The following is a 24082-nucleotide window of genomic DNA, read 5'->3' as shown; positions in this document are numbered from 1 at the left end:
TTTTGAAAAAAATTGGAGTGTACATAAGGCTCATCTTTGGTGTAGTATGTGCACTTACTATGATAAGGGTAAAATGGCATTGAATTTAGCAGAAATATGGYCAGGGTACAAAATAATGATTTTTAAGCTAATGTCTTCCAACTCTTAGATTCAAGATAAAACATTTTGTGTAATATTTTACTTAACTCATCAGGCACATCAGTTTGCTGTGTGACCTTCTCTAGTCTTTGGATTAAACSAAAAATGATTGTCGTTCTGCTTGTGTCCATGCCAATGGTGTTGTACAGTGGTAAGTGGCCATGTATTTTTATGACTATTTGGCATTCATGCCTAAATACTATTTTAAGTACTTGTATTTGGAAACAAACCTTTAGAAGCAAGCCTTCTACCCCTCTAAGCCTACTTGTTCAACACCCAGATGCRTTTTAATAAATGTCACTGCAGGGTAGTTATAAAACATTTCTCTCAGGACTTGCAGTGAAGCAGGAAATATTAAGTACAATTAAAATATAAATGAAATTGGAGATTTCTGCTGACATTTGGTCATGATGCAAATCTTTTAAAGCARAAAAAGAAAAAAATCCTCACAAATTATATATACAGAGATTCCACTGATTAAATAAACACATATTATCTAAATTCTCCAAAACATTCAGTATGTCCTGAAATACAAGCGATGTATAATATAAAGCTCCTCCTTGAAATTTTACTTTGAATAATGTATGCTTTTCTTCATATAAATCTAGCTTTTTTTGTCATTTAGAGAATAAGTTTCCAGCTGAGCCAGTAACAAGGTGATTTCTGCARTCGCTGCACCGTGACACAGGGATGTGATTATGAGAAACGGTGCGCAGCTGAAGAGAAGGCCTCTTAGAAGGTCTAGCACCATTTTTGGTTGTTCTSAGGGGGTTATTTCTGAGGCGAAAAGAAAGCTCAGCAACTCGGTATACAYAAAATTCTGCTCTGACTTATTACAGCTTCAGCAGTTGCTTCTCTTCTAGGGGTTGGCGTGGATTAGAAGTCAGGAGAAAACTGGTCTAACAGCAAACACATGGGAAATATATTAATGAAGCTCAACATCAAGATCTATCTCTATGGAGACAGAGATCAGTAAGAATAACGGTATTTTCCAGTTGTAGTGATAGAAAATACTGGAAAACTTACATCATTTATTCAGGGGAAAAAAGGGGATATTTAGTCCCCAAATGTAMAGGGGACATTGGTAATGCTTATTACAGGGGCCCTCAAAAATTTTTATGACATAGCATTTGAAAGGGATTTTCTGCCAAAGCCTCAAAAGGCTGTGTCACCGTTTTTAGATTCTTCTCCTCTACCTTCTAAGAAACCCAGTCTAAATACGAAGATTTGAAATGTTGGCCTCGTGCTMTTCTGGGTTTGGAGAGGAGTCTTGATTTTTATTAATGAGGGATCCAGTCTGCCAATCTCTGCTTCGAGAATGAAGCAAATATCTGTGTATGAACTAGCAGCTTTRCCAAAAGCTAACCTAATTTAGCTTGGATAAATTAAGTAAGTCTGGTTTGCTGCACTCTGATTTTCCCCAGAACARTCAAGTTTTCTGCTCCCTAAAGTCTATAATGGCTAGGAAGAGCGCTGCATCCATGCCTTGTATTATGACGTTTTAATTAGCCATGATTTTAAAAACAACTGGAAGTACACTGATTTTTTTGAAGGGATTTGTTCAGATAACATTTCTGAGAAGCACTGTCCAACAGGTTACGGAATGACGAAGGAAATTTTGTGGATAAGGCATATAACTGGGAAGCCTATGAGCTGGTGTATCATACAAGTCTCTGTAAGACATGAACCAAGCTGTTTAGCAAGTTTTAGGGAAAGTTGAGAGAGGCTGATCTCGCAGGGGTGTTCTGAGATTTGAAGGATTGATTTTTCACTGTGTAAACAGGGAATGAAATAGGAACATTATCCCCTTGAGACATGATAGCAGAAGGGAAGGAGAGAGGGAGAGAGAGAATGGTTCATTCAGAAAGTGGTTTTCTCACCATCCCTCCCCCTACARTTAAAACAAAATTGAGCAATCTTGTTAACAAACGTAGGTTCATTGATCTTGGCTCACTGACAAATAGAAATATTGTTCTTAGTAATAAAATGATTAGAAGTCCCAAAGGCTTCCCATGCAGTTGAACCTGCAATATAGATTTTGCTCCAAGGGAGTTTCAGATATTTGTGTGTTAATTGGGTGCAAATTAAGTCTGCTGAGAAGAATTAAGTGCAAATGAAGGATACTAGAACAATGGCAGCTCTCCAGCAGCCTTATAATGTGGCTTTATCATTTGTATTCTCTTTCAGCTTTAGTCTCACGAATGCAGACCAGAGTTTTTGAAATGACTTGCATGCATATTCTCATTTCAAATCAATGGGATTTTCACTTTTTTCTCTAAAATTCTGCTGAAAGTACTAAATGGTCAGTGGCTCAATAGATACAGAGTTTGAGCTATGCTGGTCTGTGATATTTCAAAACCTGGATCTACATACAATTGATAGACCATGGCTTGGAGAAAAGACGTTTGTCATCCCAGAGGGAATACAGATTTTAAGACAGAAAATAAGGGACAGCTTTTCTAAAGTATAGTCTAACGTGTGTGAATATCTAGCATTAATGCATATTTGTTTTGCTTGGTACATAATTGTTTTGCTTGAATCTGAATTCCTTGTGGCTGTCAAGCTTTCAACAGACTTGTTCTAATTTTGCAAAAAGATCAACCTTTATAGGGAGGCCTTTTCTATTTTGTTAAAAGCAGTCTGCTCCACATGGACCTGCTGCAAGGAAAGACATTTCTGATGGATTGTTGTTYATTCAGACGGTTTTCCTTGGGGCTAACACTTGCAGAGAACCAATAACGTAAGAGGAAATGCTTCTTCCTATCCTCCTCCATCCACCTCCACGTCTTGCCACCACACTTGAGAAATTAATTGCTGGAGGTGTGTATTGACCTTTACCAACAACCTCTCGTTCACTCCACAGAAGTTATAATAAAGTCCTACATCCCTAGAAGTTCCATATATACAATCTAAAAAGGTCTTATTTTTTTCCTGGTCCTTTGTTAATCATCCAATTAAACCTTATATTAAAAAGAAAGAAAGAAAGAAAAATCCACTACTTCGCTTCCTTGTATTGCATCTCTACTGATTGCAAGAATATACAAAAAAAAAAAAAGAAAGAAAGAAAGATAACTGACGATTCTTTCCCGGAATTTTAGTCATATATTTCCATGCCTCTCTCTCATAGGAAAAATGGACCACATTTCTAGTGCCAGATATTCTGAGAGATAAGCTACCTCATGAATTTAACATTACTTTGATCTTTAGATCCTCGATCCACTAAATATCCCTGACTTTTTTATTCTTTGTAATAACAAGTCAAGTGTAAATAAAGCCAAAGCAAAACATTTTCTCCTAAAATTGTACAGAAGGTAAGAACAGGGAAAAAATATTGGAAGTGAGAGATCAGCTACTAGATTTCATCTTACTTTAGGACATGGCAAATAGGAACAATAAAAGTATGGTAAATCTACTGCAGCAGTTTCAAAAGGAAACAAAAATAACTTGAGAAAGAAATAACTGTAGGAAGAGAATATAGGCAATAAGAGCTCAGAGAAACCAGTCTGAGAGGCTTCAGCTCTTGATGGTAAAGACTGTCAATAGACAATAAATCATTACACACCCTGGTAAAAGAGCAAAGCAAAATGCAAAGAAAGAAATATGATATATATCTAATACAAAAGATATCTCACTATCAAACAGAGGTTGGAGGTCACTGTGACAGCAAGCAGTTGCAGAGACTTTGTGCCAGCATTCTGACTTCAAATAAGTGAAAATCACTGAKATACAGAATAGAAGCATTTGCGACAATGCAAGAAGTTGGTCAAATAAAGCAATTTTATACAGTAATAAATAATCCCAGTAAGCACTAATGTTCGAAGGAGCACAGAAATATAAGCATTAGCACATCCTCCCTGGTAATACCACAGTTTAAGAGATGATTGATTTTCAAGTTGAAACCCATGTGATTTATTAGTATTTTTCTGGGCTTCCCTGGGTGTGCAGGAGGAGCTAAGTGACTTTTTTTTTTTTTTCCTTTGTCAGATCAGCTTGTTAGCGTAGGAAGGTATTTAAAATACCTGCAGTTTATGTTCAGTAATGAAGAATATGACCATTTTTTTCAATTTTAAAACCTTTTTTTTCCACCATATCTGTTTGCAGAGGTAGGTGGCCAAGAATTGGAGTCACCAGCTTTTCTACCAGAGCTTCTTAACACACCTGAAAGAATCTTAAGTAAGAATGATTTAAGCTTTACTTTCTACAATAYTGCAGGCCATGAAAGGATGGCAGTGCACTATGAAGCAGGAGGACATGTTTCTTCCTAGCTTTGCTTAGTAATCTGGGTCCATTATGTTGGAAAAAATATTAAAGAAGCAACTTCTGTCCCTGATTTATTTCTTACCTGCACTTGACTTCAGGGGCCTCAGTCAGCCACAGTATGACTGATGGACATCAGCACAGGAGGACTGGGGCCTTTGAATCATGAGTGAAAGTCTACTAAGCCAAAGATATCCCTCATTTTACCAAGGGTAGACTTCTTGTATTGTACAGGAGGAATAATTCATACTCCAGAAGTAGAGTGCCGCATTGCAGGGAAGTGTGTAGTTACTATATGCTAGCAAGTAACAGCTTCTCAACTTTTTATAACAACAGAAGCAAGATGGGGGCAGCTGGGGGGATATTTCTTGTCACCGACCTTTTCTGAGAGAAGCATTTTGTTCTTTTCTTTTTATTTTTTCTTCGTGTAGACAATGCCACATTCTTCAACGGAGTCTTTCAAAACGTGGGAAGTGTTGCATTATTTTTTGGTAAGTATGTGTTTCAGTTGTATTTGAGCACTGAATAGAAATGCTATAGAATTTACTTTTATATATACATTTTTGAGGCTGTAGATTTCCCCACAGACTATTGTAATACTGAATATAATGCTGAATGTCCAGCCATTGCTCTGYGCTCCTGTGTGGTCTTGCTTAGACCCTGCTCTCATGTCAATTTGGAGGCATTCAAACTGCCTATACATCAGCCACATCTGTCTCACCTCTGTTCACCATGCCTGTATGCCTGTTCTCCTTCCAGACTGCCTGGGTTCTCATTTCACTTGGTTACAGTCCATCTTCACTAACTTTCCTGCTCTGCTCAATTTTGTGAACAAAATGAAGTGTATTACTGGCTTTTGTCCCAGAGATTTTGAAGACTATGGTTGTTCATGCCGGTTTGAGATGGAAGGGCTTCCCGTGGATGAAGCAGATGGGTAAGTCTATTCCATGAGAACCCCTCTCTTGACCCAGCTGGCTGTCAGCACCCTCATACTCCGATGACTGGAAGCATAACATGCCCTAACAATTTAACAATTTGAGGACAGCTGTAAGAAAGTGGAAGATTTATTAAGAGGGTAATTCTCACATAACCCACCTCTGTTTAATCTAGTCATCACTCACTTGCAAGCTGAAGTGTCTGAGGTGACCTACAGAAGAACTCCAGCTCTGGTTAGTTAGCCTGTCCAACATTGTCCCTATCTGCTGTTGASTGCCATCTTTTTCCTGGGCAGATATCCAGTAGCAGTGTGTCCAGGAACCAGATGAAGTCAAGGTTCCCATATAACAAGGTTCCCACGTCACTGCAGAGATGCTTACATTTCATGATATGCTAGATGTTTTTGAGGCTATGACTCAAGCATCAGTCATGATGTACAGCACACGACTGTTTCCTTCCTTTTCCCCATAGCTTAGAGTTTCTCTTTTATTTCCTCATAGTTACACATGGAGAGATACTCCCTTGCTAGAAATAGAACCAGAGTCTCACACAACTACATATAATTCCACCAGTGCAATCCTGGTGGCACAGCCGGTTTGAAATGGTTGAGTGACCACTAAGCAATAGAATAAATACACRTCATATCCATTTCCTTGACATCTATTACCCAGAAGACTTAAAATTCTGAAGAGATCTTCATGAACAAAACCTCATCATTTGTTTGTGCTCTGTCTCCTATTTACACCACGCTCCAGTGGCACAACTTGGAGACCCTCTTTATAACAGAATTGGAAGAATATTAATCTCAATAGGCTTAGAGATTTACCAAACTGTTGGCATTAGGAGCTGTGTAATGTTGTGTCACCACCAGTAATGTAAACACAYAGTGAATTCTATTGGAAATGCAAGCATCTAGAGAATTTAAGTGCCCAGAGAATCACATTACRGCTATGCACCCATTCAGGTATCAGCAAGGTCATAACACACAGGAGCATTTAGGCACAGAGAGACAAAATAAGAACAACATAGTTTAATGGCTCTTCCAACTACTTAGCACCGTGAACAATCCAAATTTTAATATTATCATTGTCTTCAGTGAATGGGAAAGAGCTGCTACTCTGAGTGGGCTAGCAAGAAAAAGATGTAGTATCAGATCAGGTCTATCAAATGGCCATTCACTTATGCTATTTGGAGGTGGAAAAAGAAATTTCAAGAGGATCAAATCCATCCACGGCTAAGTTGAGATGTTTTTTTCCAACAGTGCCCTGTAACGATTGCCTGAGTGAAGGTAGCAATGGCTTTGAAAGGCCCAATGGCTACAGCTGGGTGAAAATGAATCCACTCAGTTTCCAGCATGGGATGGCTGGGAAAATGCAGATTTAACTCTACCACTGGAAGAAAGCCATGGGACTTCTTATAAAAAGTTCTCTGAATAAACATGATGACATTCTGAAATGAGAGCCTGAGTCAGTTCAATGAGCTGATACCCGAAGACCTGAGCACCTGGGCTCTCTCTTCGTTCAGCCTCATTTTAATGCACAGAGGCATAAATACAGCAACAGCAGAACAATCCATCAGCAGTTTTGTCCTGAGAAAAATCCACTTCATCTTTTCAGAGGTTGGCAGCCCCTCGGTTAGGTTTCCTTAGCAGCAAGGCAATCCCACTGCAGTTTGCAATGAGTGCAGACTGATTATTGTTTTGCCACTGACAAAAATATGCCCTTGGTTAAACAGACTCTCCATACAGGTGGCTAATATGTCTGTCTGAGAGACAGTTCACACAGTTGCAATTTTTTCAATAGTTTTTTTTTCCCTTAGAAACTGGTTTTATAAAGTTCAAGCTTTGACAYTGCCATATCTGCAGAAGTTCCAAAACAAAGGGCTGAACATCTCATCGTAGGTATTTGAGGCATTAGGGAATATTGGTACCCATAAAATCAACTTTATCTCATGTAACAGAGTAGCTATCTGATATATCTAAATTAGGAGCCTAGTCTACCTCCARAGTCCATTGGGAAAGGAAAATATGTCCAGAGGACAACTCTCACATTATAATTCCCTGTTTGCAAAGGGCATGTAAGTAAATTGTCTGATTAAGTGTAGCCCTGTTGACATAATTGTAATTATCTGCAGATATATGGACTACAAGTAGTTTTAGAGTAATTATGCAGCTAGAGAAGCTTCCAGATGCTCAAGCCTCACTAAATACCAGGCATAGAGAGGAGTGACTGCTGTGACATTTCATCAGAGCTGTTTGGTTACAAGCCTGTTCCTGCTGGAGCTTGCAAGCTAATCTCCGAAGTTTGATCTCTGAAATAAGTCTCAGAAGGGTTTGGGGCACTGCACTGAAGAACCATCAGGGCCTGGATGATATCGTCATCAGGGCTGGATGATATTGTTCCCAAATTTGTTTGATATATCACCACAGTTTCACCAGGCCAGGTTACAGCAGGGAGCAAAACGGTTACCAGGCRGCGGAGACACTGGAGTCCAAGAAACTGGGTTCTGAAAGTTCACGAGAATAAGTGGTTACTCTCCTTCACAGCTTCATTGGACGTTTCCTGAGTATAAAGCAAACAAAGAAAAACAAAACAAACAAACAAAAACAACCCCACAAAAAACACCTTCTGCTTTAAATGAACCTGCAACAGTAAAGCTAGCCATTAGCTGCCCGTGTCCTGCAAGGAAAGGCTGCTGGACTGAGCACGTTCATGCAGTTAAGTACCGCCTACCACTGAGCCGATCCCCAGCCTGCCAGCACAAAGCTGTTCACGAGCACTGATACTCTGCTGCTAACCTGAGAAAACTTTATCACTGATGTCTTTCACCAAGTCCAAAGTTTGATCGTACTTGGACACGGCTGGCTTCGCTGATTGTGTAAAGAAGTTTAATATTTGYTGGCCTTGGAGGTGTAGCCTTCTAATGGGAACCTGGAACGGGGAGGTGTGCGTTCACCGCTCCGACTGGTCCACAAGTATTCTTGTACAGCAGCAGGTACAGTGCGTATGCAGGACCATGGGTAACAGAGAATAACATTCACTGAGTATTTAACAAAATCATCACCTGAGCTGAATTAAAGTCAACATCTTACACTGTGTATTACAAATTAACTCTTCTTGGCAGCAGGTGCTTTTTTGAGTGCTAACATTATTTTTGCATTTGACATGGACAAGGCCAATGACAATTTCAGAAGGGACCCAACTTCTGAGTCCATTTCACTGACATGAGGATATTTCAATCCAAATCTAACAGCAAGCTCCTGCTTAATTTATGCAAGAATTTTGTATTGGGTAAATGATGACTGTTCCACTAGCACTTCATTTACAGCTGATGTCAATGAACACAGATGTTGCTATAATATAGAAGTAGTTGGCTTGCCTGTGAAAAAACAGCTGAAGAGAGGAGAGGATTGATGAAGAGCTTGTTCTTTCATTTGAGTTTGCATTGCTATTCATAGCTAATATGGCCTTGCAGGCATTTAGGGTTTGCACGACAGCAGGAGTGTAAGGAAAACACAAGGTTTCTAACTGCTTTTGCAGTTTGCTGGTAGGACAAAGCTGCTTCAGTCTGGTGTGAGAAATGGATTTCAGGACCTCTTCCCATGTTTAAATAGGGCGTTTTAATTGATTGTTGCATAGTAGAGAAAGCACAAGTAGCAGAGGATATCAATGCAGACATTTGTGTACGTCATATCAAGACATGGTGATTCACAAGCCATTGCAGAGATATTAACCCTTCCTGAGTGTCAAGTCCTGAGAAATTCTCCAAATCTTCAGTGAGAGAAACTGTGCCAGGACTGGAGCTTGGAGCTCTAGATCCAAGCAGGGACAGGGAGTTAACACTGTAGTGGGTAGATATTCAGGCACTCGTAGTAGATTTCTCATTTAAACTGTCTTCATAAAGAGTTTTTGTAAAAATTCAGGTCTCCACAGCAGGAGAAAAATGTAAGCATGGTCTCCCATAGCCTGCAGGCTGCATCAACCACTGAACTGCTGGTTAAATGTAAGTACACCACTTCCTACCCCGCCTTATGCATTTAACTCCGGGAAAGGACATATAGCTATGATTCACCTGCTTTTCTGTAAGCTGAGAGGTTAAACCAGAGGCCTCCTTTTGGTACGTCCTTCTGGCTTTCCAGATCTCATTCTGCAGTGCTCGCTCTCCCTCAACATCACAGAGATGTGATGTGTCTCACTTAGGCATTAGGACCTGCTTTTGGGGCTCCTCTTTCATGCCTTGCATCCGTTRCCTCAGTGAGCAGCCAGTTGCAGCACAGAAACAAGGGAACAAGCTGAGTTTTTCATCCAGCTATATTTAGCCTGCTAGACCGAATCAGTATAAACCAGTACATGGTCCTTCTTTTGTCTAGGGACCACAGTGAGGACCCCTTCTTCTCCTTCGGCATCTTTTGCATTCTTGTATAGGAAAGACAGCCAGAACACAGCAGTACAACCTTCCACTGAAAGGAAACCAATGTGCCTGAAMTTTGCATTGTTTTGTTCTTTAAGCTGCTGTTTCCAACACCGCAAATGCTACGAGGAAGCAATGGAAATGGAGTGTACATGGGACCCATCAAAGATTTCTACGGATGTCAGCTGCCCTACAGAAAAGCTGATCTGTGGTAAGGTTAATCTGTAGCAACAGCATAATACTAGAGCCTTGTAATGACTGAAAAAWTCATTTTAATGTATCTACTAAAAGTCATATATATATAAATTAAACAGAAACCACCTATATATCTSCCTTTTTGAGTAAGTAAGTGTTCTGCTGACATCTGAATGCACCTGAAACTGGAATGCATGGAGGCACTAAAGCCCAGTTGAACATGAAAATAGGAATCCAATAGCTAGAAATTTGCCAGCTTTCCTCTCTTTCAGGTAGCCTTTTACTGAGGTGCCCCTGATTTAGCAGTGTTCACTTTGCAGGATCATTCAGCTTTGCTTGGGACTTCTCCACAGATCTGGAATGCAGATAATGATAGCCAATTATCTGAAAAACAGTTCCCCCTTTTGAAACTACAGAGACTGACTTTTATATACTTGGAGGTATCCAATTCTTTGTTCACAGGCTGAGATACATACCTGAGATACAAGAGTGCATTTTTAAAGGCCTAAAGAATCCTTATGATCACCCAGTTCAACCTGTGCAATAACACTGTGCAGCTCCCCCCTGCACTAACTTTGGCTGAGCTAGAACATCCTGTTTAGAGAGACAGACAACCTGATTCATTGTTTTTGAGTGTTTATTAAASCTCTAAGTAAGGCACAGCAATGTGGCTTAACACTGCTAAAACACTCTTGGCACTCCTGCTCCAATTTGAGGATGAACATTTTTCCTCAGATAACTTTACCCTCAAATGTCTCTTATGTCATTAAAATTACAATGGATAATTTTCCATCCTCAGCCCCCAAAACAAGTCGGCAAATTTAATTCACTGGTTCACTGGCTGGTAAGATRCTGAAAGTACTGAATGGCTAAGATATGGCCTTGCAAGACCCTCCATGCCCAGTATCACTAGTGCTGGAGCTGCAGTCAGAAGACATTCATAAATGAAAGAACAAGCAAGCAGTCACCAGTGAGGGCAGAGAGACAGTGGTGTTACAACAGCAGGTACTCCATGCAGTACTGGTACAGGTCTTGGCACGTGTGGGCTGTGGTTCTTAAATGCTTTGGCTATTTTAATATCATTTTTCACTAAGTGCTWTCTATCAGAAGAAAGTATATAGTAGAATGTGATTTAATGATACTAAGATAGAGGAGAAGTAAGTGACAGAATTCCATAAACAGTGGGCACRCAACCTGCTTAAGTAATAATCATCTGGAAAATTTTGATTTCTTGTTTCAAATGAAAATTATTTTTCCTTTCTAGGCCAGTCTATAAAGATCCAAGTGCATTTAAACATGAACAGTATTTTTCTAACTCTCCATACTTAATAACGGGAAAGCTTAATAATGTTGAAAATGTGAACATGGACATAAACTTAGCTCTGAAAAGAAAATGTGTTTTGAAGCTCTGAAAGGTAAAAGGTTTTGATAGGAGAAAACAGTATTTACTGGGAAACTGTTTCATAGACTTAACTAAGGAGCAAAACACCTTTTACACAAAAGTCCTGACTTGTGAACAATAACTTCTTGAGAATAGGGCAAATATTTTTTACAAAGTCTGCAAAATGTCAGACTCAGTATCAACAGGTTAAGTTCTATTTAGAAAAATTATATGCAGGAAAGTACTGCTCTATAGTGTTCATTGCTCTGTAGAACGGAACAGGTACAGGCTACTGTTCCACCAGTCTACTGCTAGGCTGTGCCAGCTTACACTGAATGGTGTTTTAAAAATTAACTGGGTGGGATTATAAAACTTGAATATGTTTAACCTCCCTGCCTCTAGACACACAATATAAATAGGTACGCACTAATGAATATAGACACAAACCTTGCAGGGAGGAAAAGAACAGAGCGGAAGAAGATATTTCAATAGCACCTTGTTTGGRTTTTTGTTTTATTTCCAGAGTCTGGAGATCCCTGTGAACAGCTCCTCTGCAACTGTGACAAAGATGCTATTGAATGTTTTCTGAACGCACATATTAACTCTTCCCTGAATGGCCTGGATGTCTCCTTTTGTCCATCTCTGGTTACAGGTAACAATAAGGATCTGACCTMTTTCTTTCTCCTGTGAGTTTTTCCTCTGGCATCAAACTGGATTCAAAGAGAACGAAGCACTAGCATGATGGTTTCCTGACCTAAATCTGGCAGTCTGTCCTAGTSTCCATTTCATGCATCTCTTCCATTTACTGGTACTCGAATACAGAAGGAGAATGTAGATTAATTGACATACTGGAGCAAGTCCAGGAGAGGTTACCAGAAAGGTTAGGGGGCTGGAGAACRTGATGTAAGAGGAGAAGGTTTCAGGGAGATCTTATTGCTGTCTTCAACAATTTAGTGGGAGTATACASAGAAGATAGAGCCAGGCTCTTCTTGGAAGTGCATACAGACAGGAAAAGAAGCAACAGACCCAAGTTGCAACAGAGAAATTTCAAATAGAGATTAATTTTTTTTTTCTTTTCATTTTTTTTCCTTTTCTCTCTCTCTCTCTCCCCCTCCCCCTCTCTTTTTTAAGAGTGGTCAAATCCTGGACAAAGCTCCAGAGACATGGTGAAATATTTATCTTAGGAGAGAGTCAAAATCTGACTGGAGAAGGTCCAGAACAGCCTGCTCTAAGTTAGTCCTGTTCTGAGCAGTGAGTCGGAACAGATGATCTCAGATGTTCCTTCTGACTTGGGTGATTAGTTAGGAAGTTAGGATGATTAGTGACCTACTAAGGCAGCAGACATGCCAAACTGACAATAATGCAAGCTTAAATCTTCCCCTCAGTCATGCAAAATTAGCTAGAAGGGCAAACCCAGACCCAACTCTGCTCTTTTGCTTGGTTTCCACCTTGGAAATAGATTTCCTCATAAAGATGAAGGGGATGTTTATCCCCATTTTCATACACTGATCTACCCTCGATAGCTGAAATTACAGCCTTATGAGTATGAAGACATCCTGTGGGAAAAAGGCTGGATTAAAAACTTAATGCATGAGGAGTAATCAGAGCATGACAGAGGAAAGATTTTCAAACGTCAAGCTGATATAGACGTGAAAAAGCACTGCTAACTCTTCTGAGTCCCTCAGCTCACACTGAGGGGCCTCCATGTCAAGGCCAAGCTCCAGATGTGTGCATTCCCTCACAAACAAGTCAAGGGAAAAGCAAATGCCTCAGAAAATTTTGCATTAATTCCCTAAAAATTATTTCTTATAAGCCAGTATTTTTTCATGGGGATCAGATGTCTCTAACATAGTGTGGTAGTTGCAGCACAGTACAAAAAAAAAAAAAAAAAAAAAAAAAAAAATTGTTAGGTGTTAACAAGAAAATCATGCTGCTTTTACCTTTGCTGGTAAAGACAGGTTCAATTTTAGTTCATTGAATGCCTCTACTAATTTTAGGCTCCTGATTATATTTCTTATTTGAATAATACCCTTTGAAGGACACATTTTTACTTAGTGCTATTAGCTTTCTGTGTAGCTGTYCTGTCCATTTCAGGCTTTGAAAAAAATACAATTCTATGACAATTTATAGGAAAATGATTTTGGCAGATTCTTTATTACAGAGAAAATGTGTATCAAATGCCAACATTTGCTTTAACATTTGATTTAATGGGAATAAATGAGAACAAATTCAGTAACTTCTTCTTTGTTGTAATATTTAGATTAAATGTTTAGAGTCTCCCCTTCTCACACTTCTGTCTATGAGAGAACTTTCTCCTTTTCAGAAACAACTAGCACGAAAGAGCTGACAACATTTCACATGGAAGGTATGTCCTTATCTGTGTAATTCTTTGACTGGAATGTATTAATCAAGTTCAATTTATACTCTGAAAAAGTATCATGATTATCTTGGAAGTGATGAATTCCTTACCAAGATATTTTACTAAGATATTAAAATATGAAAGGAAGAAAAAAAAAGTCTAATAAGCCAAAGCAACATTTTTGTGACTCAAGCTTTTACATGGGTGCTCCCCAGAATTTCAGACAATCCCTTCATTTTTCAGAGAAGGAATTCAGAAAAGAACCCCAAATCTTGTTCAGAAAAAATAGAAGAGGAAACAGGTTAAAAGCTTTTTAAAAGTGATTTTCAAATGGTCCTCTTCTATTTATATTCACATTTAAGGCCCTTCTTTAGCAATGTTCTTAGCCAAGTGCCTAGGTTTAAACATCTAAGTAGTATTACTCTTATCCTTGTATCTTTACAATAGGCCACACATTTAATTAACAACTGAAATGCAAATTTAAAGAATGATTATTGTTGATAAGCTTCTATTGTTCAGACAAAGCTCTTTGTGATAGAGACTAAAAGATTTTTATTATTATTATTACGTTGTACGTTACTGAGTAGATTTTACTATTGGCAAATTATAAATACTAGTGCAGTATTAAAATATTGTTAACCTAATTATTGGTAACTATAGCAATATTTACTATATTTCTATCACATAATTGTAACTACAACAATTAAAATAGTAAAAATGTTAAGAAATAAGTGCACTGCTGATCATTCTAGTCATGTTACATCAACCTCCTATCTAAAGGATATTGTAAGTCATAACTCTTTGGAATAAGAATGCCTTTATTTTTTCAGAAATCCTTCACCGTGGGACCCACAAAATACAGCCTGCAACCGCATCCATGGAAGGTTTGCAACTACACAGTGCAAGAAGCACCACTGCCAGCTCCCAGCAGCTGAAATAATAAAATAGAGGAAATACGCTGATTATTTTCTTTCAGCCCTTCTAAAAATATGGATAGAAAAGTAGATATTATATTTTGGTGATCCAATTCAAGCCTGAACCACAAAGTGCAATTTTTCTGTGTGTGTGTGTGCGTGCGCATGTGTGTGACGTGCTTAGCCAGTTTTTACAGTAATTTTCCCAAGGTTTGGATACTGGGAATTCCATGATGAAATCTGTTTTCATCAAAACAGACTTCTCCCACCAGGAAACACAGGTGTGCTCTTTGGCAGAGGAGTGCTGTGTGGGTGCCRATCACTGCACCCCACAGTCAATTAAAGACTTATTGTCTTTAAAGAGACATTTAATTATGCAGATCCTAGCAGCATCATGAGGAAAGACTGAGCACCATTTGTTGCATGCCAAGCAACAGTCTGGAGGTTTATTTACTTTCTGTGTAGCCATCCAGGTTTAAATCCCTTCCCTACCCTGGATCTGTTGCATCTCAATTCCTGTCCTCGTCGTTCTTGGACAGTGCACTCCTAGTAAGGGTGGGCTGAGTCARGGCGCCCCTGCTTTGATCCTATGCCAGCAAAATAACACCAGAAATCTACAGCTAGTTTTAATCACTAATTCAGTAAYGATTTGACTTATAGGTAACCATTTCATTGTGGGTTAGGGACAAAAGTATTCCGCTGCAGCAAGAGGCCAGACTGCCCAAGGCACGGCCTGAGTTAGCAGACGTACCCTGYAGCGTGGCCCCTAGAGCGAGCAAAGCCACGCCGTGCCACGTGCAGAGACCCTGCATCTGCCAGCCACGCAAGCAACTATTACTAGCTACCCCTGCTGCCTCTTTCCCTTGAAAAAGCTAATGGCAAAAGCCATGGTGCTYACCTTACTTTTTCAGCGCTGCAATTTGCTCTGCTGTGATACGGTAGCTCTGGCTGTGCTGCAACCCAGTCCAGCAGTGGAGCAAAGCAATCCTCCTGGTCTGCTGCTTCTCCCCAGCTTGGTAATGTCGGGCCYCCACTTGCCAGTTCCTGTCCTTGARCAGCAGCTTCAGTCTAGAAGGGACAGGGATGGAGGGTCAGTCTGAGTCATCGCCCTAAGCGAGAAGCTGTAATAATGAAAAATAATACTGTTTTTTTTTAATTGAGGAATAATGGTTTAGACTTTAATAGGTCTTATGATTTTAAAGCTACTTTGGACATGCACAATGACACCTACCTGAAAAGCCTTTATGCTGAGTGTTGACCTGTTCCTTCACACCTGTCCTGTATTTTTCAGACAATAAGTTTTTTTAACCAGGTATGTGCTGCTGTTTGCTTTTTTCATCTGGCAGCAACTCCAGTCTGAGGTCATGTTTTTCTAGCTGCCACTAGGGACTTTGGTAATAGAAAACCGAGAACTCCTGAGGCAGTGAGTGAGTGCACCTGTATTTGCACATCTGTTGCAATCTTTTACTTTCTCCAAAGCAATTACTCATGCACTGTAATCAGGCATAATTCATCACAAGGCTCAAAATATTCAATAACCTATTCAAAGGCAAATGTCTTCTTTTCTCACATTAAGACATCCTAACAACACACAAAAAGATGAAGAGATACATTTTAGGATTATTTGATAGCTATGTTTATAATCAAAATGAAAACCAGTTTAGCAAATAAAGAAATAAAAGAGAGGTTAGGGAAGGATTGGGTTTGTAGCTGTCCATCTATACTTGACTTTTAATGCAGCCAAGGACAAGGTGTTCATGTGTAACGTGGAATTCATTCTGTGTGCAACAGTGAGAWTTTAGACCTAATTCTCTTTAGTGTATTTGTCTGTCAAATGAATTTAGTACTGTACTCTGTCATATTCATGCTTCCTCTTTGTTAGGGTAGAATACATTATTGGAACATAGCAGTGAGATTAATTTATAAGTAACACTTTTCCTACAACAGTCAATACACTGCAGAGAAAAACAAGCCTGTGGCTGAAATGCTTGGGTCTTTCTCCTTTGCTGCAAAAGCTCTTCTCAGAAATTTGAGTTTTAGTAAGAGTCTGTGCAGGCAACTTGTTTTCTGAATTTATATTTTCTGTCTTCAACAGTGATTTCTTTASAGCCCAATGGGATGGTCCTGGGGACTTCCAAAGCAGAAGGTAAGAAATAGTCTGATTACACTCTTGTTGGGGAAGGAAAAAAAAAAAAAAAAAAAAACACCCCAACCCCCAGCATTTCTGACTCCAAATGATGATGGATTTTGATTTATTAAGCTCTGTGGTGTCAGAGACAAATATCTCCTGATCAGGATTTCTAGATAATACCTCTAGTTCTTCTACTGACTTGCACATACACCCTTGAGCAAACCACTGTTTCTTCCTCCTAATTTATAAAATCTCCCTCCTATCTTTATAAAATAAAGCTAATAATGATGGTTGCTTAAGCTTTATAATAAAAATATCTCTAGAGATGCCTTACAGAAATATATAGCTCACTACCATGATGCTTCTGCTTTCTGTCCGGTTAGCACAAGAGACCACAGAGGTACAACTCYGGCTCACTCCATCCCCCTGTTAAAAGGCCAGTGACTCTTAGCTTTTCTTTTCCTTGGACTGACACAGCAATATATCACCTGAAAGCATCATAGTTAAAATCCAAGTATAGTGAAAACCAGGATAATTTGAATTAGAAGGGACTGCCRGAGGCCATCAGGTCTACCCGCTCTTCAGAGCAAGGCTAACCCAAAGTCAGCTCAGAATCAGACAGCAGTTACACAAACAACAAAACCAGACTAAGAAATACTTGTTGYTTTTTATCCCCAGCCACTCGTTTGTGCTCCTGATGCAAGTGTTTGTGAAAAATGGTCCATCCAATGGTACACGCATAGCATTTGCGGCCAGAAGAGCTCATCTTGATTTTTACCTCCTTTACAATACACAATTTCCTGGAACTCTTTCCTACTCTCAAAATCTATTTTGTGTTTTGCAGTTATCACCACTACAAGCATGGTCACCCCAGCAGCCACAGCTAAAAGTAAGTAGATCACCCTGTCGTGCCGTTTCGGAATGTTTCAATGACCCCTTTTTCATTAAAGTCTCATTCAGGCAGATTGAAATGCATTAGAAAATGTCTAACACTGAACACGAAGAGGAGAAAGTAACCTTTTTTGACTCATATTATACTGTCTGGAGAGCAGCCAAGCCCACCCCTAACAGAGAATCGCGGCACCGATATCGTGAGCAATGGTCTCTGCTAACTTGAGTGTATCAGATAATCTATGCACTGGAGGTCTGCACAATTCCTGGAAAATAATTTCTAATGTCTGTTCCTAGCTAAATGTAGAGTATCCCAAACCCCAGTTATATTATCTACATCTAGCAGTAACTGCTTTCATTTTAGGGCATCACTATCAAAGTGGCCCATAAAACGTGTACCTCGCTGAGCTTTCAACAGCAGTATGTTGCTGTTGATCTCCTCCTATATTCTTTCACGGGCTTCTCTGTGTTCTTAGTTCTTTCATTCTTTTAATCTATGCTTTTATGCTAAAGCATGTTATTTTCAACAGAAATTAAAAGCAGAACTTCAGAAGGATAATTTTAATGAATTTGAGTTGAATTCAATTAATAAGTTCAGCCAAGGAATTTAAAAGAAGGAATGAAAACGTGGAAACTATACTYTTACTCACTTCTATAATGAAGTATTTTATTTCTGAAATGCTATATTCTTCATATGGACATTTATAAAAAATAAAACTAATTGACTTTCATTTGAAAACCGTATTTTCATTTAAAAGTTAACTTACATAAAAAGCTATAATAATWAAAAAAAAGAAATAAAAGGTTAAATAATCCCCAAATTCAGCAAAAAAATCCTGGTCAAATACAAAGTTTGGGATCATCTAAAAATAATATGCATTTCATTTTAGTTCAAAAGAACCTCCTTAAAAATATGTTTCCATTAACATCAACAAATTTTCCCTTGGTATGTCCTTGTTGTGACAACCCTCAAAAATCCTTTAGTTGCCCAGATCTGCATCAGTCACATCATTTTCTACCTTCAATAATACYGCTATTAGATTTGGTACCCCCATCTGAATTGACAGATTTTTATTTTTATTTGTTTAACAATTTGCTCAGAAAATGACAGACCACTTGCACTTCTCTCAGGGAGGCTGACCAGTCAGCAATTCATCTCTTTTTCAGTAGTTCACACAATTCTTTACTTATTATGCAACACACACAGTTAAAAATATAACTAGCAGTTATATTTTTAAAAAATAACTAGCAGTTGCACTCTCTTATTTAATTAGCATTTTTTTTTCTGCTAAGAAAGAGATGTGAAGAAATGATCAGTGTGGAAATTCCTTGCTTTTTCACTCTATCTTGAACATTTTCGTTTATGGACTTCAGTTCACACAAATTCTGCTCTTCTACACTTTCACTTTGACCTGCTGTCTAAAATGAAAATCTTACTATTTGTTGCTTCTTGTCTTCTGCTTTTCATTTTCTGCTTATTTAGAAAAGGATGGATTTACAGAAGCTGCAGTCCCAGTGGAAAAGAGAACCACTTCTCTAACCTCATCCCCAGGAGATATTAACTCAACAAAAGTCAAAATTGTCCCCACTGAGACTATTCCTGCAGGAACACCTGTGAGGACAGAAGAAAAAGGCAAGTAAAAACTGAATCACATCTATTTTAATTGATTTTTACCACACACCCCTATATCTGAATATTCTGGCTATCTGAATATTTTTCATAGACATGTGGAATAACACTATGTTCTCCTTAAATCAAGGTAAGGGCAGGSACTACAGGATGTTTGACACTGAAAACAACAGATCACTATCAAATACTCACCACACTGTTAACGAACACTGAACAATTAAATCTCTTTCAACCATAAATTAAACAAATATTAGAAGACTGTCACTCAATTTGGTTTGGAATGTACACTTTGGACATACTACTGATGGAAGAGTTCTTTCTATCTTTTCAAGTCTAATCTTTACAAGTCTAACCTATGCATAATGTAATCCACAGAGACAAGGCCCATCAGAGGCGGCCAGMGCACGGCTTATTCTGGGATAGCTCTGGAACCAACACTGTCTGACAGAGGATCCAAGGAACCTGCAGGAAAAGGTAAATGCAGAAATATTTTTCTGTTAAATCTAATTAAAAATTTAGCTACYTCTGCATTAAAAAGTACATGTATATTACAAGCAGAGATTATAGATATCTAAACCAGTTACAGACATGCACACGTATTGGTAGTTATATGAGCAATAGGAGACAGACATCTGCAAAGGCTTCTAACAGTTAACTCCTTCCGCTGAACTTGTAACTGGCTCATTTTGGACTCTAGTTATCTACCAAGAACCACATCTGCCATTAACGCTTATAAGAACTACTTATGATTAGGTTAAGATATGTCTTTCACACAGTGCAAGATCAAAAATAGTTCAGTGAAAGTTTCCCCTTGCCCCCCCCTTTTTTTAATATTCGAGTTACTTTATTGCTTCTGCTGTCTGTAAAATGAAAGGACCTTCTCTCATTGTCTCACTCTGATCGTCTGACCACAGCAGAAGGCTTGCCAGCATCAGTCTCCTCCTCACTATTTTAGATGCTTTTTCAAACTCTTGCTGAGAGTTCAGAAATCCCCAAGAGCTTCAGACCTATCACTGTTGTAAATCCCCACTCAGACTGTCTCACYCATCTTGTTAGGCTTCTCAATAGAGAGAAGCAGCCCCGGAGCTGGAAATAAGGACCACAAAAGCGTAGCAAATATGAAGAATTCAGCCTTCTGTGAAAGGTTAACCGAAAAATAGCAGCTTCTAGATAAYATATAGCATTGCATGAACTTGGGGCTCTTTACTGGTGAATTAACATCAACAAAGACTCAAACAGACACACAGAAAGAATTCWCTATCAGTAGAAGTAATGGAAGTAGAAATCCATGGAAGAGGGCAGAAAGAATCAGTCAAAGTTTGCAGAAGGGAGGACAAGATCACCCATGGGAGCAAGGAGGAACCATGGACGAAAGCAGTCCTCTCTTCCTCACAATCCAACCATTTAGTCCCATCCAAGTCCTTTCCCTTGCAAAAGTCTGAACAGATTCCCTCCTGTCATCTTCCCTCTTGACATAAAACACTCACCTCAATTCTTAGGGATAATTCCCATGTCAAGAGTCCTTCCAGTCTGGGTGAAGCCATAGAGGCACTAGCGTTCGTATGCAGAGATGCCAAGACCCTGGCAGCACAGTAACCATCACGATAGGACACGCTCCTGTCGTCTGAGATAAAGGCATTATAGCTCGAACAGACCTGCAATTAAGAAGCGTCAATATGATAATCCAAGACTGCCTTCTTAGGTTTGTCAGACCAGGACATAATTCTCTTTGAAGTATCATTTCAGAATTCTGTTAATTTTCTTTTTACAAAGTAGTATTACTACTGATTTTTTTGTCACGGTATCTAAGCCTTATCAGGACAAATTTGTAAGCAGAACATGAATAAATCATGCATATCTTAGCCCAAGTACACCGTTAACACTAAATATTCATATTTCAAATGAAAAAAATTTTTTTTTCTTTCAGCACAATGTAGTTATTACTCAGTTATCACTACGCAAGAACAAGGGGTTAGGATATTTTCTCAATTAGTTAAATCAGAATGCTCTGAATTCTCATTTCCATCTCAGCTAGATTTGAATGTTCTAGAAGAAATATCTTAACTAATTAGGGTTACACAAGTGCAAAGTACTTATTCTAATCCAATTTCACCTGTATTTTACAACTTCAGAAGAATGCCTCTCCTTATTAAATTATATTTTCTCCCACTTCTCCTACTGACCTGTTTAATAAACTGAGAGCTATAGGTTATGGACTTAAGAGAAATGATTTAGAAATATTAAAATGTCACCTTAAAAAAAAAGTTTTTATGGCTCTGGAAATGCTTCTAGCACAAGACAGCCCCTACTGTTGAAAACAGGACGTGTCAAATGATACTTTTCTCTTTATAGTATGCGAACGATTAACCTTTCTGCAAGACAGAGGAGACGGGAGAGCGACGAGGGAGCTGCCTCAGCTCGGAGAAATGTTGTTCTGTTTAACTGAGCGATGTCCACAGGAATTTGAATCTTACGGTTGCTACTGCGGCCAAGAAGGAAGAGGTTATCCTGTCGAYGAGCTGGACAGGTACGGGCTCTTCTGCAATCTGCCGTTAGCTACGGGTATTACGGGAGCACCTAGGGACAAACCAAGGTCAGGAGGCCTTTTTGTTGGGCCTCGTACAGGTACAGATCAGTAGGCAGGCTGTATCCGAAGGGAAAAAAAAAATCAAATTAAATACGTAAGGTGAAAAGTATTGAAGTGTGGCTAAAACATAGTCTATTAACACATCATCTATTAACACAACATGACTTACTAACTAGATTAAAATAAAGGATAATCACAGCAGGTACGTAGAGCACAGAAAGAGTGTATCAAATGAGATGGGGATGAGGGTTGTAGTGACACCTGGCAAAGGCACRCTTTGGAATACCGTTTATGAACTGAAGAGTTAACATAGGTCTGTGCTGCGCTGTCCTTCAGAAAGGAAAATACAGCCCGACCAAAATACTACCTGAACTGCAACCCAGCGATCTGCCGCCGCTGCCAGTGCCCCTTTTGCTAGGGTATACCGCCTCTGCACGACGAAGTAGGTTAGACCAAGCCTAATCAAGGCTCTGGCTGTCACGATGAAATTTTCAGATTTTCAGGCAACAATATTTAAAAGTGTCTTCAAGTGTTTGCTAGTGGATTAGATAGAGCTACAGTTGTAATTACACATTCAAAAAACAAAAACTACACTACCTTTAAGGATAGGATACCGAAGRGATTAGGAAGATGACTGATATTGAGAAAAGCACTACTGTTTCATAACATGAAAATCAAAGTATCTCAGTTTCAACATGCATTGAAATTAAAATAATTATAAGTACTCTGTGATGCAGGAAACTTAGTATTCTCCAGTTACATCTGCTCTTTGTTTTAGGTGTTGTTTCTCTCATCACTGCTGTATGGAACAAATTAAGAAATTTGGATGCCAGGCAGAAAGAATTTCACGGTCTGAAGTCTTATGTTTGGATCACAAGCCAAAATGTAAGTTAGAAGAAATTTCTCATGCTCTAATGAGAAAATAATGAAGTATTATAGACTGAATACCATTGTGCCCATGAGCTGCTAGAGCTGAGGATGGAAACAGAAAGTTTGGGCTTACAAAATGTGTTAGTAATGCTCGCTCCAAATCTGAGCGCTTTTTGCGGTTGACATAAAGGTTAATACATCACCGTGCTGTGAACAACCTCCTGGTGAGGCGGAGAGGTACATTCAGGTATTTTATCGCTGCAGACACAAGTTAGCTCTGGGTGTCCCAATATTCCCAAATACAACTGAAGCCAGTCGGATCTTCAGCTGCCCAGCACCTCAGCAACAGGCTTGTATTTAGACGACAAAAATTGAATTTGGGGCCAAAAATTCAAGATACATTTSAAAATGGGAGTCAAAGGCTCATCTACTCATGAAAAATAACATACTGACTAATTATAACTGCTTTCAAATATTATTTTTAAAACTTCTTTTTAAGGTATTGGCTGGAGCTTGTGTGAGAAACTACTATGTGCTTGTGGTAAGACAGCAGCTGAATGCATGGCTTCTGCTTTCTTCAATGAAAGCCTTAAGTTTCCACAGAGCCAAGTATGCCAAGAGGGAAAAGTCTCATGTCGAAGTGGAGCATATGAACGGCCTTTAAGTGGTACAGAATCAGGCACCGGGATTTCTAGCTCTGAGGAAAGCAGTGAAGAGGAAGGTCCGTTACGGAGCATATTGAGAAGAGCAAAGAGAGAGACWCACCATCCATTTGGAAACGTAGGAATCCTACAACATGAAGGCAGATAACCAACCGCGACCGTTTGGTTGAGAAACGGCACGGAGAATTTTGCAATTGGCCACTGTGTACCTTACTCTGTCCTGTTACTCTACATTATCTTACATTTTGCAACAAAAAAGCAACATAATCATAGATTAGGTTGTGTACAACAAGGTTGTATAGCTGCTTACCATAGTTAAGCCTGCACTATGGACCATCTACTTAGATCAGATACTACCTTACATAATTATTTGAAAACATTAAATATAATTTTATTCAATTTCTAGGTAAAAATAATCAAAGACTGAATTTTGGTAACTACATAGTTGGTTAGGACTGGATCTTGCTGACGTGGCTAGGTACTTCGAGCTTTTAATTAAATCAGTGTGCAACTACTCAAGCTCCTTTTGCATGCATTGTTCCTTTACTGAGCAAAGCAGGACATAGCCAGGAGAACAGCAGAGGAAATTACATGAAACTGTGTCCCTTCTTCCCTTCCTATCTAATTGGAATTTTAAAATCTGTGGAATTTTTGTTGATYAGTTAAATCATGGCAGTAAAAGATGAACATTTGTTAAAAGGTATATTACTTGCCCCAGAGT

General features: G+C 39.0%; 1 protein-coding gene across 1 annotated transcript; it reads left to right on the top strand.

Annotated features, from left to right (window-relative positions):
- The first annotated feature begins 243 nt into the window (after positions 1-243).
- OC90 (otoconin 90) lies at positions 244-23509 on the top strand. Its single transcript, XM_085300369.1, has 14 exons — positions 244-286; positions 4240-4311; positions 4827-4886; positions 5155-5329; positions 9840-9952; positions 11841-11969; positions 13641-13682; positions 14507-14560; positions 16686-16736; positions 19096-19245; positions 19618-19716; positions 21595-21769; positions 22608-22714; positions 23199-23509. Exons 1-14 carry the CDS (start codon positions 244-246, stop codon positions 23507-23509), a joined length of 1581 nt encoding a protein of 526 aa, XP_085156495.1.
- Positions 23510-24082: the final 573 nt, after the last annotated feature.

The sequence above is a fragment of the Rhea americana genome, unplaced genomic scaffold, assembly GCF_003343005.1.
Source record: "Rhea americana isolate MKP2758 unplaced genomic scaffold, rheAme1 scaffold_0, whole genome shotgun sequence".
Classification (NCBI taxonomy): domain Eukaryota; kingdom Metazoa; phylum Chordata; class Aves; order Rheiformes; family Rheidae; genus Rhea; species Rhea americana.
This window is presented reverse-complemented; position numbering and strand designations above follow the sequence as displayed.